Source organism: Saccoglossus kowalevskii, chromosome 1, assembly GCF_978046115.1.
Source record: "Saccoglossus kowalevskii chromosome 1, keSacKowa6.1, whole genome shotgun sequence".
Classification (NCBI taxonomy): domain Eukaryota; kingdom Metazoa; phylum Hemichordata; class Enteropneusta; family Harrimaniidae; genus Saccoglossus; species Saccoglossus kowalevskii.
Window position 1 is genome coordinate 32,032,205 of NC_140641.1, and position 13,317 is coordinate 32,045,521.

At 36.0% G+C, this 13,317-nt stretch overlaps 1 protein-coding gene across 2 annotated transcripts; it reads left to right on the forward strand.

Annotated features, from left to right (window-relative positions):
* The first annotated feature begins 545 nt into the window (after positions 1-545).
* Positions 546-12,895, forward strand: LOC100378799 (uncharacterized). 2 transcript variants are annotated; one of them, XM_006812087.3, is made up of 6 exons: positions 546-751; positions 7,662-7,736; positions 8,574-9,292; positions 10,135-10,285; positions 11,366-11,501; positions 11,720-12,895. In XM_006812087.3, exons 1-6 carry the CDS (start codon positions 626-628, stop codon positions 11,878-11,880), a joined length of 1,368 nt encoding a protein of 455 aa, XP_006812150.3. In that variant the 5' UTR covers positions 546-625; the 3' UTR covers positions 11,881-12,895. The 2 variants fall into 2 exon arrangements, with proteins under 2 accessions (XP_006812150.3, XP_085356982.1); XM_085500856.1 differs by lacking the exon at positions 7,662-7,736.
* The last annotated feature ends 422 nt before the right edge of the window (positions 12,896-13,317 follow it).

A 13,317-nucleotide genomic window follows, 5' to 3' on the forward strand; every position in this document is an offset into this window, starting at 1 on the left:
GTGCGCTCATCTAGGTGATAATTAAAGACAGTGTACAAATCCGTTGTATTTTGCTGAGTATAAAGATTCATCAAATAAATCATGCGTGTGTGGGGTGGGGTGGTAGTACCCGAACTTGTTTCCATAGAAACCTCTTAATGATTTCACTCTGGAGCCCATGTCTCTTGTAAAAAGTGCGTTAGCCGCGGCCATCATTAAGTGGCTACATTTCAGCCAGCTAAGCGGAGACGATTTCAAAATTGCTGGCCACGGTGTTTCACCGCCTCATGCTTATTACACGGTGGGATGTGAATCGTGCCGGCAGATTAAGCACGTGACCAAATGGCGGTTTTCCTATCACGAGAACGGTCACAAAAACAACAATACCGGTATAACTGTGTACAAAATTATAACCAGCTCTACAACTACAATATTCAATTGGATCGACGGTTCTGTTAACAAAATACAACGGTTCTGTGATTGTTGTACGACCGACAGACATAATCCCCATCAGGTGTTACACACCACTTCACCAAACATACGCATCACATACACATATCGATATTTCTCAACACACAGTGCAAGGCAGCGCTGGTCCGCGGCCTCTATTCCGGATAACAAAACTCCGCCAAGGACCAAGTGCAGCATGTTTAGCCGAATGGCAATGAACCCACGTCTGGGTTTTAGACGACTGGTTGCCGCCATATTAATTTGGTTAATTTATTTAATATACATGGGACCCGTGAGACGGAGTACATCACATGCGAGAAAGGTAAGGCCGTTAGTTTTACTGAATGATGTGTTCACATCACCACAATCACCGGCCATCAAAATACACACGAAATATATTCTATATAAATCACATACGTGACTACAGTGGCGGTGACATTGAATTATCTTAGCTCATATACCCACAAGCATGTACCCACCATTCAATAGACGAACGAAATCAAAAAGGTATTGAAAATTAGCGAAAGTATAAAATTTAAATTGCATCCAGGTTAGTGACACGAAGAAGGAAAAATCAGTACCATCGTACACCGGCATTGTAGGTTATACCGAGCTCACAGCTTGCAATAAAACACCACTTCATAGTACAAAGCTGTGACAATAACGCTACGATAAAATTATTCGACCAAAAACACGTCACCTAACGGCGTTTAATTTAATATTATATTTTCTCTCTCTCTGTGTGGTCAACATATACGATTCTCTGTTATGAATGTGAAATAGAAAATGATTTCACTTTCGGCATCTAAGCTTAGTAAAATATCAACATTGCAGACGACATATTGAACAAAATATATCACATATCCCATGATGCAACATAACTTTATTTAACCATAATAAAGTGGCTTAATGCGCAATGTGTTATAATAGCGGTCGCAGCAATGTTTGTGTTTGTGTGTTTGTATTTCCAAATTAAAACCGAAAACCAATTTTTTTCTATAAATTATTCGACATTGCACCAAATGTAGACAAAATTGTGATTAATCTTGAATTTGGATGATTTAATTGTGCATGAAATAGTATTCATTCAATTTAATGGTCAATGCGCATGCGCACCGAATTGCTGGTACGTATAAAATAATGCAGTCCTGTACACATTCACACAATCACTAACCAATGAAATAATTTTCCTGAACCGCGACTTTTGTGGATTCTTTTTTAGTTGATAGATTGTATCAATTTAATTTCAAGTCTCGAACAAGTCTTGGGTAACCAGACATGTTTACCGTGAAAGCAATGATGTTATGTTTTAAGATTAACCCCATAGTGTTATGCTCCAATACGACTGCTAGTTTGGGAAACACATGGGTACAATCTTGAAATCTGGATATACTGTTGTTATTCGTTATATTTTTGTTTATACATGATATCCGCCCCCACTCCCTATATTTAGGGGGGCCTATGCTTGTTCCCTCATTTTTTTGACCCCCCCCCCCTATCTAGGGAAAAGAAGAAAATTTAACCCCTCCTTTCACGGGCTTTTCCGATGAATTTCACCCCCTATCTAGGGAACTTTTCAGTCTAGAACTCCTTTTAAACCCCCCTTTTTTGTATATCTCGGGAAGTGTTTTGAAAAACACCCCCTATTTTGAGAATCTCGGGAAAACAAGCAAAAAATACCCCCTTTTCTACGATTTTCTCGGGAAAATGTTCCCAAGACAGATCGTCAAAAAGTACCCTCTTTCCCGAGAAAATGGGAACGCGCATGCGGCCCCCTATGGATCCTGAGTGGGGGGGGGCGCCACCACCTCCACCATAGACAGAAGGACCTAGTATTTTCAATTACAATACGTAAAGTGAATACAAAGTGAGAAAACAACAACAACAACTATTAGTTAGTTAATTAAGTAATAATAACTAATTCATAAAATACACATTGTCACTACATAAGTAATTATGAAATTATGAATTGTATGAAGACATTATACTAGTTTTCATGTGGAGGTTTGTGAAAATGTCAAGTTGAATAAAACATGTTCTCAGCAAATGCATTCTGTGCATGGCAGTGCGGCGGCCATTTATTGAATAAAATAACCCTAACGGCTCACATAGCCAATGGGAACCGTCTTCTTTGGATTTTAATGTAGTGCATCGGTCTCCCGGGGTAAATATTTTAGAAATGTTTTATAAATTTCAATAAAACACGCTAATATGAAAGAGCTTGTGGAGGATGATTCATAGTAAAATAAAAACAAAAGACGTGATGACGGGATAGAATGCGTTCAACGATATCTCGGCGACCATTGTCGTCCAAGGTCAATATGAATAACTGAATATAGATATTTTGCTTAATTTCATAATTTTTTTGTTTATTAATTAATAGTCTACAGAGTTGACCTGTATACATATGTAGAATCATATTCGTGTATACGTACACAGTAAGATTGTCTGAACCAGTGGCGGCGGCATAGGGACACCGCCAAAATCAAGCTTAAATCCTTTGTGTCAGCAAAATTCGCCCATCAAAACGCAGGAAATAGCGTTTCAGAGGGTCTATATTTCAAAACTTTTAAGGAGAAGCATGCCCCGGACCACATACTAAGGTCGCGCCTTTGGCGCAAGGTATATGAGCAGATCTCGCCTCCCCATGCACAATTTCGTGCCACCGCCTCTGGTCTGAACCACGTTTAAGGGACTTCAAACTGTGATAATACGTCTCCGATATCAATTGGCGTTATTTCACTTACACAATGAAAAACACACACGGTTGTGCGTTATTTTTATATGACCTCTGTTACAACTGTAACAGCTTTGTCTTTATATGGAAGATATATCAGTGCTCAACATCTGTGCTTGTTATTCATAAATCCGTATATATGTATACGTCGTATTAGAGACACAGACTAGGACATAGAAACACTGGACTGTTAGAATACATAATACATGTTTGTTTATAAATCGTTATAATTATGCTAGAGTCATGCGAAGGTAACAACGAATAAGCAAATGGAATACAATGAATTAGAATCTTACAATGTACAGCTCTCCATAACTTTCACGTTGTAAGAGTGACAGAATTGTCAGTATTCAAAATAGTGACTTCACAGTTTCTAATATTCCTCTACATGTAATTGCCTGCTGTGGTGAGACGTGGACTGTGATCGTGAATCATGTGTTCTATGTTTTAATATTTGTCTGTTTTCATATACAATTTATTAATTCGAATTAGTGGTTGCTTCTGCATGGTCGACAGATACACACGTGCCCTTGATCAATGGTAACCAAGCAGAGTTCATTGGAACCTTGACTACATGTATATACTTTATTTGTGATACCCAAGATGCGACTTGTGCATTACCATCTAATTGCTGTCGGGCGCTGTTCACTATACAACATTTCGAACTTTTTTGACGAGTGTGTAGCGTAGTAGGTTGTCCGTCTGCCTGCAGTAGCGAAACGAATGATGTGATCGTTAGTTCGAATCCTGTGTTTCATGTTACCTAAAATATCGGTTTTGTGTATGTACAATTTATTGGTCAGTTGTAGGTTCATTAACGATATTCTCACAAGTTCAGCCAATCAAATCAGCTTTAGTGTGGTGTGCATTTGAGCCTACATAATGTATGACTTAGATACCGTTTTTAATAGGTTGCAGGTGCCCATATTGTTGTGGATTTAGTACAGCAATTTTAAAGTATTGATAATTGTAGAACAGTTGATTGTCACACGCACCCGAATCTTGTTATTGTTTTTGGAAAAATTTACCAATTCTAAAATTGTTCGCTTCGGCCGAAAGCTCATCATAGATAATCCCCGTGTGTTGTCTATTATTCAACCAAATTCTACAGTACTCAAAACAAAACAAAACAAAACAAAACAAAACAAAATAAAGTACAAAATACGAAAGATTTATAAATGGCCATAACCTGCGGAAAATAACTGAATCATTATGACAAAATAATCTTGCGGGCCAAGGCTTCTCATAAAAAACACACCAAGTTCAACAATCCCATTTCCCCCTCTACTTTGTTTTTCAATTCAGTTTGCTAAAAATAAAATAAAAAAAACAAAACATATCGGTTGGACCAATGTAATGTACTGAATGTACTGAAACGTGTAAAACGTCTTGATGGATTGCACAGTTCTTATTGTCTGACAAACAATCAAACAAGGACACCATTACATACATAGTCGAACCATATATGACCCCATGGAATACACGTGGTGGTGTCAGTTGAATCGAATAGAGTGAGCACATCCTGCTCCATATGTTACAGCTGACATATACCATTCATAATGAGTCATAATCGAATAGATTTTGTTTGAAACATAAGGTCTACACCAGACAAGTGACATTGATGTCATCTGAGATCACCCATGTTTAGCATATTTAACCGCAACCATGATAACATTTCACAACTGATTTTCTTACCAAATTCCAGGCTAACTATGATACCTAAAACACATCTAAATATGCTAGGGTTAGTCAGTCAGTCAGTCAGTCAGTCAGTCAGTCAGTCAGTCAGTCAGTCAGTCATAAATAAATAAATAAATAAATAAATAAATAAATAAATAAATAAATAAATAAATAAATAAATAAATAAATAAATAAATAAATAAATAAATAAATAAATAAATAAATAAATAAATAAATAAATAAATAAATAAATAAATAAATAAATAAATAAATAAATAAATAAATAAATAAATAAATAAATAAATAAATAAATAAATAAATATTCCTTCTTTTCTCTGATTAGAAAGCATTCAAAAGAGGGCTAGAGAATATATGCTAGAGTACCCCTACGATATGGAGTATAAGAATCGCCTGATAAATTTAAATTTAGTTCCCTTAAGTTATAGAACAGAAATATGTGACTTTGTATTTCTTGCTAAATGCCACAATTATGAGTGTTAATTAAAAATTACTCATTTTGTAGTTTTTAAGTAGTTTGATGATCCACATTTAAAAATTCAAATATTTAAAACAGAAACAATCAACTGACTAAATAATATATCAAACAACCTTATTAATTATGCAATTTACATACTGAACATAATTAATATAATATACTGCACCCCCGCAAAAAAAAAAAAAAAAAATACAGCCGAAACGTCCATCAAAAACAGAAATTGACGTATGGTCAAATTGATATGTATAGTATTCATTTCATGAATTCTCAATTGATATAAATGATTGCTGACGTGCCACGGGATGTTACCGTATTAAAAAGCACGTAAACCATTCTGTCATAAATAAATTGTATTCATGATTAAAAAAAGAACGAAATAAGTACATGTTAACCCCTAACAAATAAATAAACACACGTTGTCTGAACAAAACATAGATAAATATTCAATATCCATGGAATTGATTTGTGTAGATCTGTAACACGAACGCACAATAACATGTCCCAGCTGTATAAATAATAATGCACTTTAAAACTGGCCTTCTAGCATAACAAATCTTAAATTGCCAATAAATACACCCCAATGAATGATTAACTCACGTAAATACCACACATAAAGGTACTATAGTTACCGCTTAGGTATACTGTAACTTTCAAGTTATCATTAATGATAAAATGAAGTGGAATTTATTTCATAGAATACCTTCTCTGTTAATTTAGCTCCATGAGCCTCAAAAGTAATCAAGTCACACTGTTCTGTATACTAATTACATTCATAACCGTATAAACCTACTCAGGGATTTGACCGCCATTTTTAGTTCCTAAATTATAAATTAATCGAAACCACGTCCATAGGTAACGTAACTTGAGTGTGTTACAATTTGACAGTTTTGTTTTGGAAGCGAGAAACTTTGCAAGATATCTCTGTTTTGTGATAAAGAAATACAATATTCCCTTTTCATTGGTGTTCCAGGATAAAAACACTGGATCGTTTACGTTGCAGTTTATAAACAAACTCTATAATTCCAGTCTAATATCTAATGTCAACCCATACACATACAGTATACAGTTATACATTTAGATGACTGACATGAACACTGCCCTCTAAAGTGCCACTAGTCAAACACACAGTAATGGCTCATCATATTCCACACATTAAACCAATCTCAGACACCTTCGTTAACATTATAGTAGTTTATAAATGAATAAACGCTACTCGGACTGATAAGTATGATATATTGAAGATAATATTTGGTAATCGTAGTCCTAAATAACTATTAAAAATAGCTAGACGTTTCGAGCAATGGCTCTTTATCGATAGCATTGCTCCTATGCTATCGATAAAGAGCCATTGCTCGAAACGTCTAGCTATTTTTAATAGTTATTTAGGACTACGATTACCAAATATTATCTTCAATATATCATTCGTTAACATTAATAATGTTATATGATTTCATGGCCAGAATTGTCAAACTAAGGTGGTAACTGAGCGTGATGGTTTGCATTTATCAACGGTTATTTTGCGAATTCCATATGTCAAGATTACGGATATCAATGATAACAGCAGCCATTCAGTAGTAATTACAATCGGTTGGGTTCGCACGCGGCAAATTATCAGAATAGCGTTTAAACCCAATCTGATGTGTCCATACAGGGGCAGATCCAGCAAAATGTATTGGGGGGGGGGGTCCCAGGCCTATAGGTCGAATACACGGGACCGTGCGATTCGGACGATGCTATGCGTAATCCAGATGCATTTTCATGCGTTTGGAGGGGACCATGGCCCCCTGCCCCCCCTCTGGATCCGCCACTGCGCCCATAGCAACCGTCGTCGCTATGATTGGCATTATATTATAATGATCAAAAGAACATATCACATATATATTCTTTCAAGCTACTGTGTTTTGCTGTCCATAATGTACTTTTATTAACAATTTTGAGTCATACATTTATTACTAATTTAAAATAATTTTAAATAGGAAATGGCAATTATTAACGTGTTTCTATAACAGCAAATCAGATCAGACGGACTTAGACATCAAATGAATACACCATAGACTCTATTCATAGAAATATGCCTTTGGTTTTAAGTAGCACTCAACATTATCATCGAAAGTATACCATCAAAAACAAAATCTATAAATATGAACACTGTCATTGAAATCAGTCCACACAACCGACACACTATAGAGAAGTTCGTTTCGTTTTAAACAAACTTAGTAACTAGTGAGGAACGCAGTCGGATTTAGTCCAGTACATTATACTACGCATGTAACACAACATTATCTGTATTTTGGTATAAAATTACTGTTTTTCCAACAGGAAGATTTGAACGTAACAACTCCCAGCCCATTCACAAGAAAATTAACACCAGAACACGTGGTTAATACGACAAAGGTACGTTTATGTGAGACAAGCAGTAACGATGACGCAAAAGAACACGTTTAGCTTGTTTTTAGAATAGTTTGTCACCCTTCCGATGAGTCGCCGGCATACGACAGGATAATTACATTTTCAGTTTTCTGTCAGTATGTGTTAACTTTCCCTTGCAATATTACATTCTTAACACCCAGTGCAACATTCCGATGTATTGCACATGCCTAGAATATATTCACATATTCATGCACTTTCATGCGTCTAATGTCATCATGTAAGTGATAACGTTCTAGCAAATCGCATTAACTTGTTTCGAGTGTCACGGCGACGTCACATTATTGATCTTCTTAAAGAAGCCACGAGATCCATACTTGGGTTGAGTAGGTACCCCCGACCGACGCTCAAAGAGCAACTCTTTATTCAATACCGTGTATCTGTCATTTTCAGAATAAAATACTACAACTAACACCTACCTTCCGCGGGACTTGATCATTATACTGTTACAAGTTGCACTCGAATCAAAGACGACATATGCAATATACATTATTTTTCCCCCTCCAGATAGATTATGGTTCTGATTTCACACATACTACCTGTCACCGTGACGACCTGATATGGGGAAGGGTATTTCGGGGGGGGGGGTACCCCGTTGGTGAAGATGCTTTGAGTTGATATTTAGATTAGAAAATTAATCAACGATTCAGAGCACATAGTTTCTTTTGAGCCAATTCAGACGGGAATTTGACCGCAGGCGTCATACGACGCACGCCCCTGGTATTCTACATTCTACACATGTTTTGTAGGATTAGTCTTTTGCAAATGATGATTTATCTCACACCTTTCTTATTTTGTCAATAGATATCTGAACTGACACAGAAAGAGATTAGACAAATGTATTTAATGGCCATCAATAAAAACAACACCTGGAACAGCGTACCAAAGAAGACGACACCATCTAACGAAACGGTGCCGCCGTACGTTCTCGCTGTGTTTCCCGAGAACTCGACACGTTTCCGTCATTTGCAGTATTCGGGCTTCAAAGACGGTGCCGCATTTGCCATGAAATATAACAGGACCATCGTACGGGCACCGTTTGTTGCTCTGGAAGACGACGGACAGAGGACAACGACAGCGTGGAATAAAACGTTTGACTCGGACAAACTTCGTCAATTGGTACCGAACGCAGCATTTCATAACTTCCGTCGCGACTGTGGTAGCTCTAAAATAGACGTTGTTTATTGGACGGACCGGAATGTGGAAAATTACGAAAATACGAGACAAATTTATAATGACGTATTTGGAATACAACTGCCTAGTAAATCAGATCTTCCCGAAACTCCGGAAAAAAGTTTGAATCTGATAAACTCGAAACCAGATATGAAGTGTGTGGTCTTCTTCGATCCAGAAGGATATCGAGAGAAGATGCTACCAAACAGCGATGCAAAAAATATAGACGAATATTTTGTGAGAGCGAAAATCATGCAAGACATGGTGGAATCAGTTAACAACACCATCAAGAAGTTCTGTCCTACCGACACGTACCTCGCTATGCATTGGCGAAATAAAACGAAGGAATGGTAAGAGTAATGAGATGATATTGACCATGTTATTTTCCATTATTATTGTTTCCTGAATCATCTTTAAATTCAAACTTTCTGAATGATTGTTTTATAATATCTCAGAGAAGTGCAAATTGTCATGTCAGTTCCATGGATAATCCGTTTAAACGTTGTTAGTATATATTTTATGGATTACGGACAGTGTTACTTATTCTGTGGTCACATCTGTTTGACAATTCCTTGTACATTATTGTGCATGTTTTGGTGTATATGCGTGATTAACCCGTTTTGTGATATAAACCTTCTACGAATAATCATATATTCAAATATGGATGAGAACATGTTTTCCTTTATTTTTTTTCATTTTTCTACGTACACTGCGTTGTTGTTTACATTGCGATGTAAAGACAGTGCCTTTTTTATTTTGAATTTTTTTATTAGAGCTTTATTAAGAAAGATACATTTTAGATGTTATGTACTATGGAAATTGTTAAATTCTAATACATTACAGCACTGTATTAAAAATGTCGAAAGGTCTAGATAATTATCATGTAACAGTATAATTGGCATATTAAAAGTCAATATTTTTATTTCGTGATAGAACATAATCCGCCATGCAAAAACAATAAAAAAAAACGCTTTTTGCCCATTTTGCATTTTTAACAAGCATGAAAATAAATCTTATTTGTAAGCTAAAATTGTACAATCGATATTTGCATCTTTTCTCCCCGATTTGCAATTTCACTTTTGTTTTGTGTCAACATTGCGTGGAAATGGCAATTTATCAACGTCTATTCAGGAGCCACCCATGAACGTACATCCTGAACAGGAGATGTTGATAGTAATAAGTTTATTTATAGGTGCACCGAAAATTCTGAGCACTCGGCCACATGCGACTCGTTGAAGGACAAAGTCGCCGAAGTTACACGAATGATAGCCGAGACTGTAGCCGATGTCATGAAACAGTCTAAAATACAATGTGTATATGTTGCCCATCCCATAGGTTCTGAGGTAAGACAAACTATCACGGTTCTACTCTCACAACGGTATAAGATGGAAATGGCATCGAAAGTTGGGGAGTTGGTCCCGATTCACATAATCATAGTTTTATGAGGTTATTACGAGGATATTGCAAAGTATGCACGAAGACAGTACAGCGAAGTATGGACCGACGCGCAGCCGAGGCCAATGCAACCACGCACTGTCCGAGTGCATCTTTTGCAGTATCCTCGTAATAACCTGATTATTATACATCTGTTCCTGCAATGAATACATCATGGGAATGCCGAAATCGTTTAGATCAGATTTAGCGAACTTCTTTGTGTTGTGTCCTCTCAAACACTGGGGGGGGGGGGGGGCAGCCATGTTTGTTTGTTATTATTAGAGGACGCCTACGCGCGTAATCGTTCCATATTTTTCTAATTATCGCATTTCCTTATATGGTAGGATGAAAATACCCAGTGCAATACCGCATAATTACGGCACGCTGTAACTTATGGCGTTATGGTGAAATACCCAGTAACGTCATAAGCACTTAGACAGTATGCGGTTGCATCGACCTGCGCTGCGCGTTGGTGGATACTGACGCTGTACTGTCTTCGTGCATACTTTGCAGTATCTTCAATATTTAAATTTTTTCTTTTCATTGCCATGTTCTACTTTGATGAAAACAAATACATACACTAAAATACAATCAGTTTTATTGTTTGACTCACAGATGTGAAACTCTTAGTGGTTTTGCTTATTTGCAAGTCGTACTCTTGGCTAACACCGAATGTTGTCTGTGACAGTATATATAGAACTATTTTCGTAATTGGATATCAGTTGCAAATTAATGTGTTTATATTTGTAGTCTTTAATCTCAAATTCAATATTCAATTACTAGTTCTAATAGAACATTAGCACACTTTATTCGTTCGACACTGTATCATGCTTATAATACATACATATAGTTCATTTTAGTTTTGATTGATTTGAAATAGAAAAAAAATGATATATAAAAGTCTTCATACAATATAATGGATGCACTTATCAAGCCATATGTTATACATAAATATCATACTACCGTGTACACGTAAATTTCATTTCCAGGAAATCATACGATATTTGAATGAAAACATCCAAGCAAAACGACGTATTTTCACCCAAGATGACCTGAACATACGATTTCCAGATCCAATGGAGGACGCCCAAATGAAGGAACTTCTGGAAGAAGAACTCTGTCATGGTGAGTGGTCATTTTCTATCAAATGTATGTACTAGAATACAGAGTGTTAGGTTCGATGTATTCCATTTATACATCCATTTCATCCTGTCGAGTCTTGAGAAAATCGCGTTAAGTTGTAATTTATAGAAATAAAACTAAGTAAACTCTCAGTGTCCTTGTTAAAATGCACACCTCTTTCGTCGTGGGCTAATTATTTGTTATTTTTTTTGCTTGCCAAGGTGCTGAAACATTTATTGGATGGCCGAAGTCAATGTGGTCACAAGCTATCATTCATCGACGAGATATTGAAGGAAAGAAGAACCTATATTTTGATAGTTTACCTAACCTTGCCATTGTCACATCTGATTATGGGCTTGTATTTGATATTGTCTTTTCCTAAATGATGTTTTTGTGGATATTTTACCATCACTGTCATTGGTAATCTCAGCCATAATGTGCACACACGAACGATGCGTCGATGTTAGCTCAAGTGTGATTGTTATCCTAACAATATGTTCGACGAAAAACATTTTAACTACTATTAGTAAATCCCAATTTTTTCCCCATGTGCATTATGGGTAATCGCCTACGAGGATTATATAACCTCGGATTGCAGTTTGTAAAAGTAATTTGGTAATCGTAGTCCTAACTATGTCACCTTTTCAATAGCATATAGACATGTTTAAGCAAAACGTGAGAAAATAAGAATACACATAACAACTAAAGAATAGAATCACACCTGGACTAAAATTGAATTTCCCGTGTAATACAGTGTATATCTCGTACAAATAATCTTGCTTGTTTTACACTTATATTAATGTTAAGTTACAGTATTTTTTGAAAGCTAGGATCATGTTTCAAATGAACAATGGATGTGTTCGCATAATGGACAGTAGTATCCGACAACGTGGCATTCCTGGGATTTACTCATCTATTCATCCCTTGAACATATTAGTGATTTAAACGACGCTATTTTTGGCGCCTTATTTTACATTTAATTTCGACACAGCAGACCCGGTTTTGTAGGCTGTTTTGTCGACTAAGTGATCGTGACATGCATGAGGGTGGCATAAAAAACTTTTTTAAATATAATGTGGCAGTATACATTTATATATATAGTGTATTTGATATACGGTACTGGTAACATACTAGTACACACTAATGTTTTTTCCCAAGTTTTGAGGAAAATTTCGTAATACATAATAGACTGTCGATAAGTAGTTTATATGATGTCATTAGCGTAATTTTTATACAGACTATATTTATCGAAGGTTATTATTATTCTCGCAAGGCTAGAAATCGTTTTATAGAAGCAATATATGTACATCTGGATATGATTGTTTTGGTTGTTTTTGAACTTACAATTTTCAAAGAAAAGGTATTTAAAATAAAACAAATTCAATTTTGACAAATAACCAAGGAATGCGTTGTATTTTGTATGCATCTTAAACTATGAATATTTATTTATTAGCAATTTGTTTGAATAATAACAAATAATTAGTTTGAATAATTACAAAACCAACCAACAGTCGCACATTAGTGTTTCAAAGTTCCTATCTCTTTATTGTAAGGTCTATGCCAGAGCAAGCTGTGATATAGTATAAATAATGAGTTGATCACGCTGACTGGAGCATACATATTCATATGTCACGTTTGTTTATATATCCTCGAGGGCGGACATCCGGGCATTTTCTACCGCCTGGCAACCCTCGCGGTGAAAACAAAGACCAAAAACTCGCAGAAAACGATACTTTGCGATGGTTGTTGAGAGTCCCCTGAACAGTGTAACAAGATTAGCCCTACGTGTGTAACATATATGAATTTGGTTGTTTGGGAT

What these genes read in the sequence shown, in the direction of transcription:
- LOC100378799 (XM_006812087.3), top strand. Translation starts at nt 626, where the DNA reads ATGTTTAGCCGAATGGCAATGAACCCACGTCTGGGTTTTAGACGACTG. An exon ending in GTACATCACATGCGAGAAAG is followed by an intron (nt 752 to 7,661) that starts GTAAGGCCGTTA and finishes TTTTTCCAACAG; the next exon opens with GAAGATTTGAACGTAACAAC. An exon ending in CCCATCCCATAGGTTCTGAG is followed by an intron (nt 10,286 to 11,365) that starts GTAAGACAAACT and finishes TTTCATTTCCAG; the next exon opens with GAAATCATACGATATTTGAA.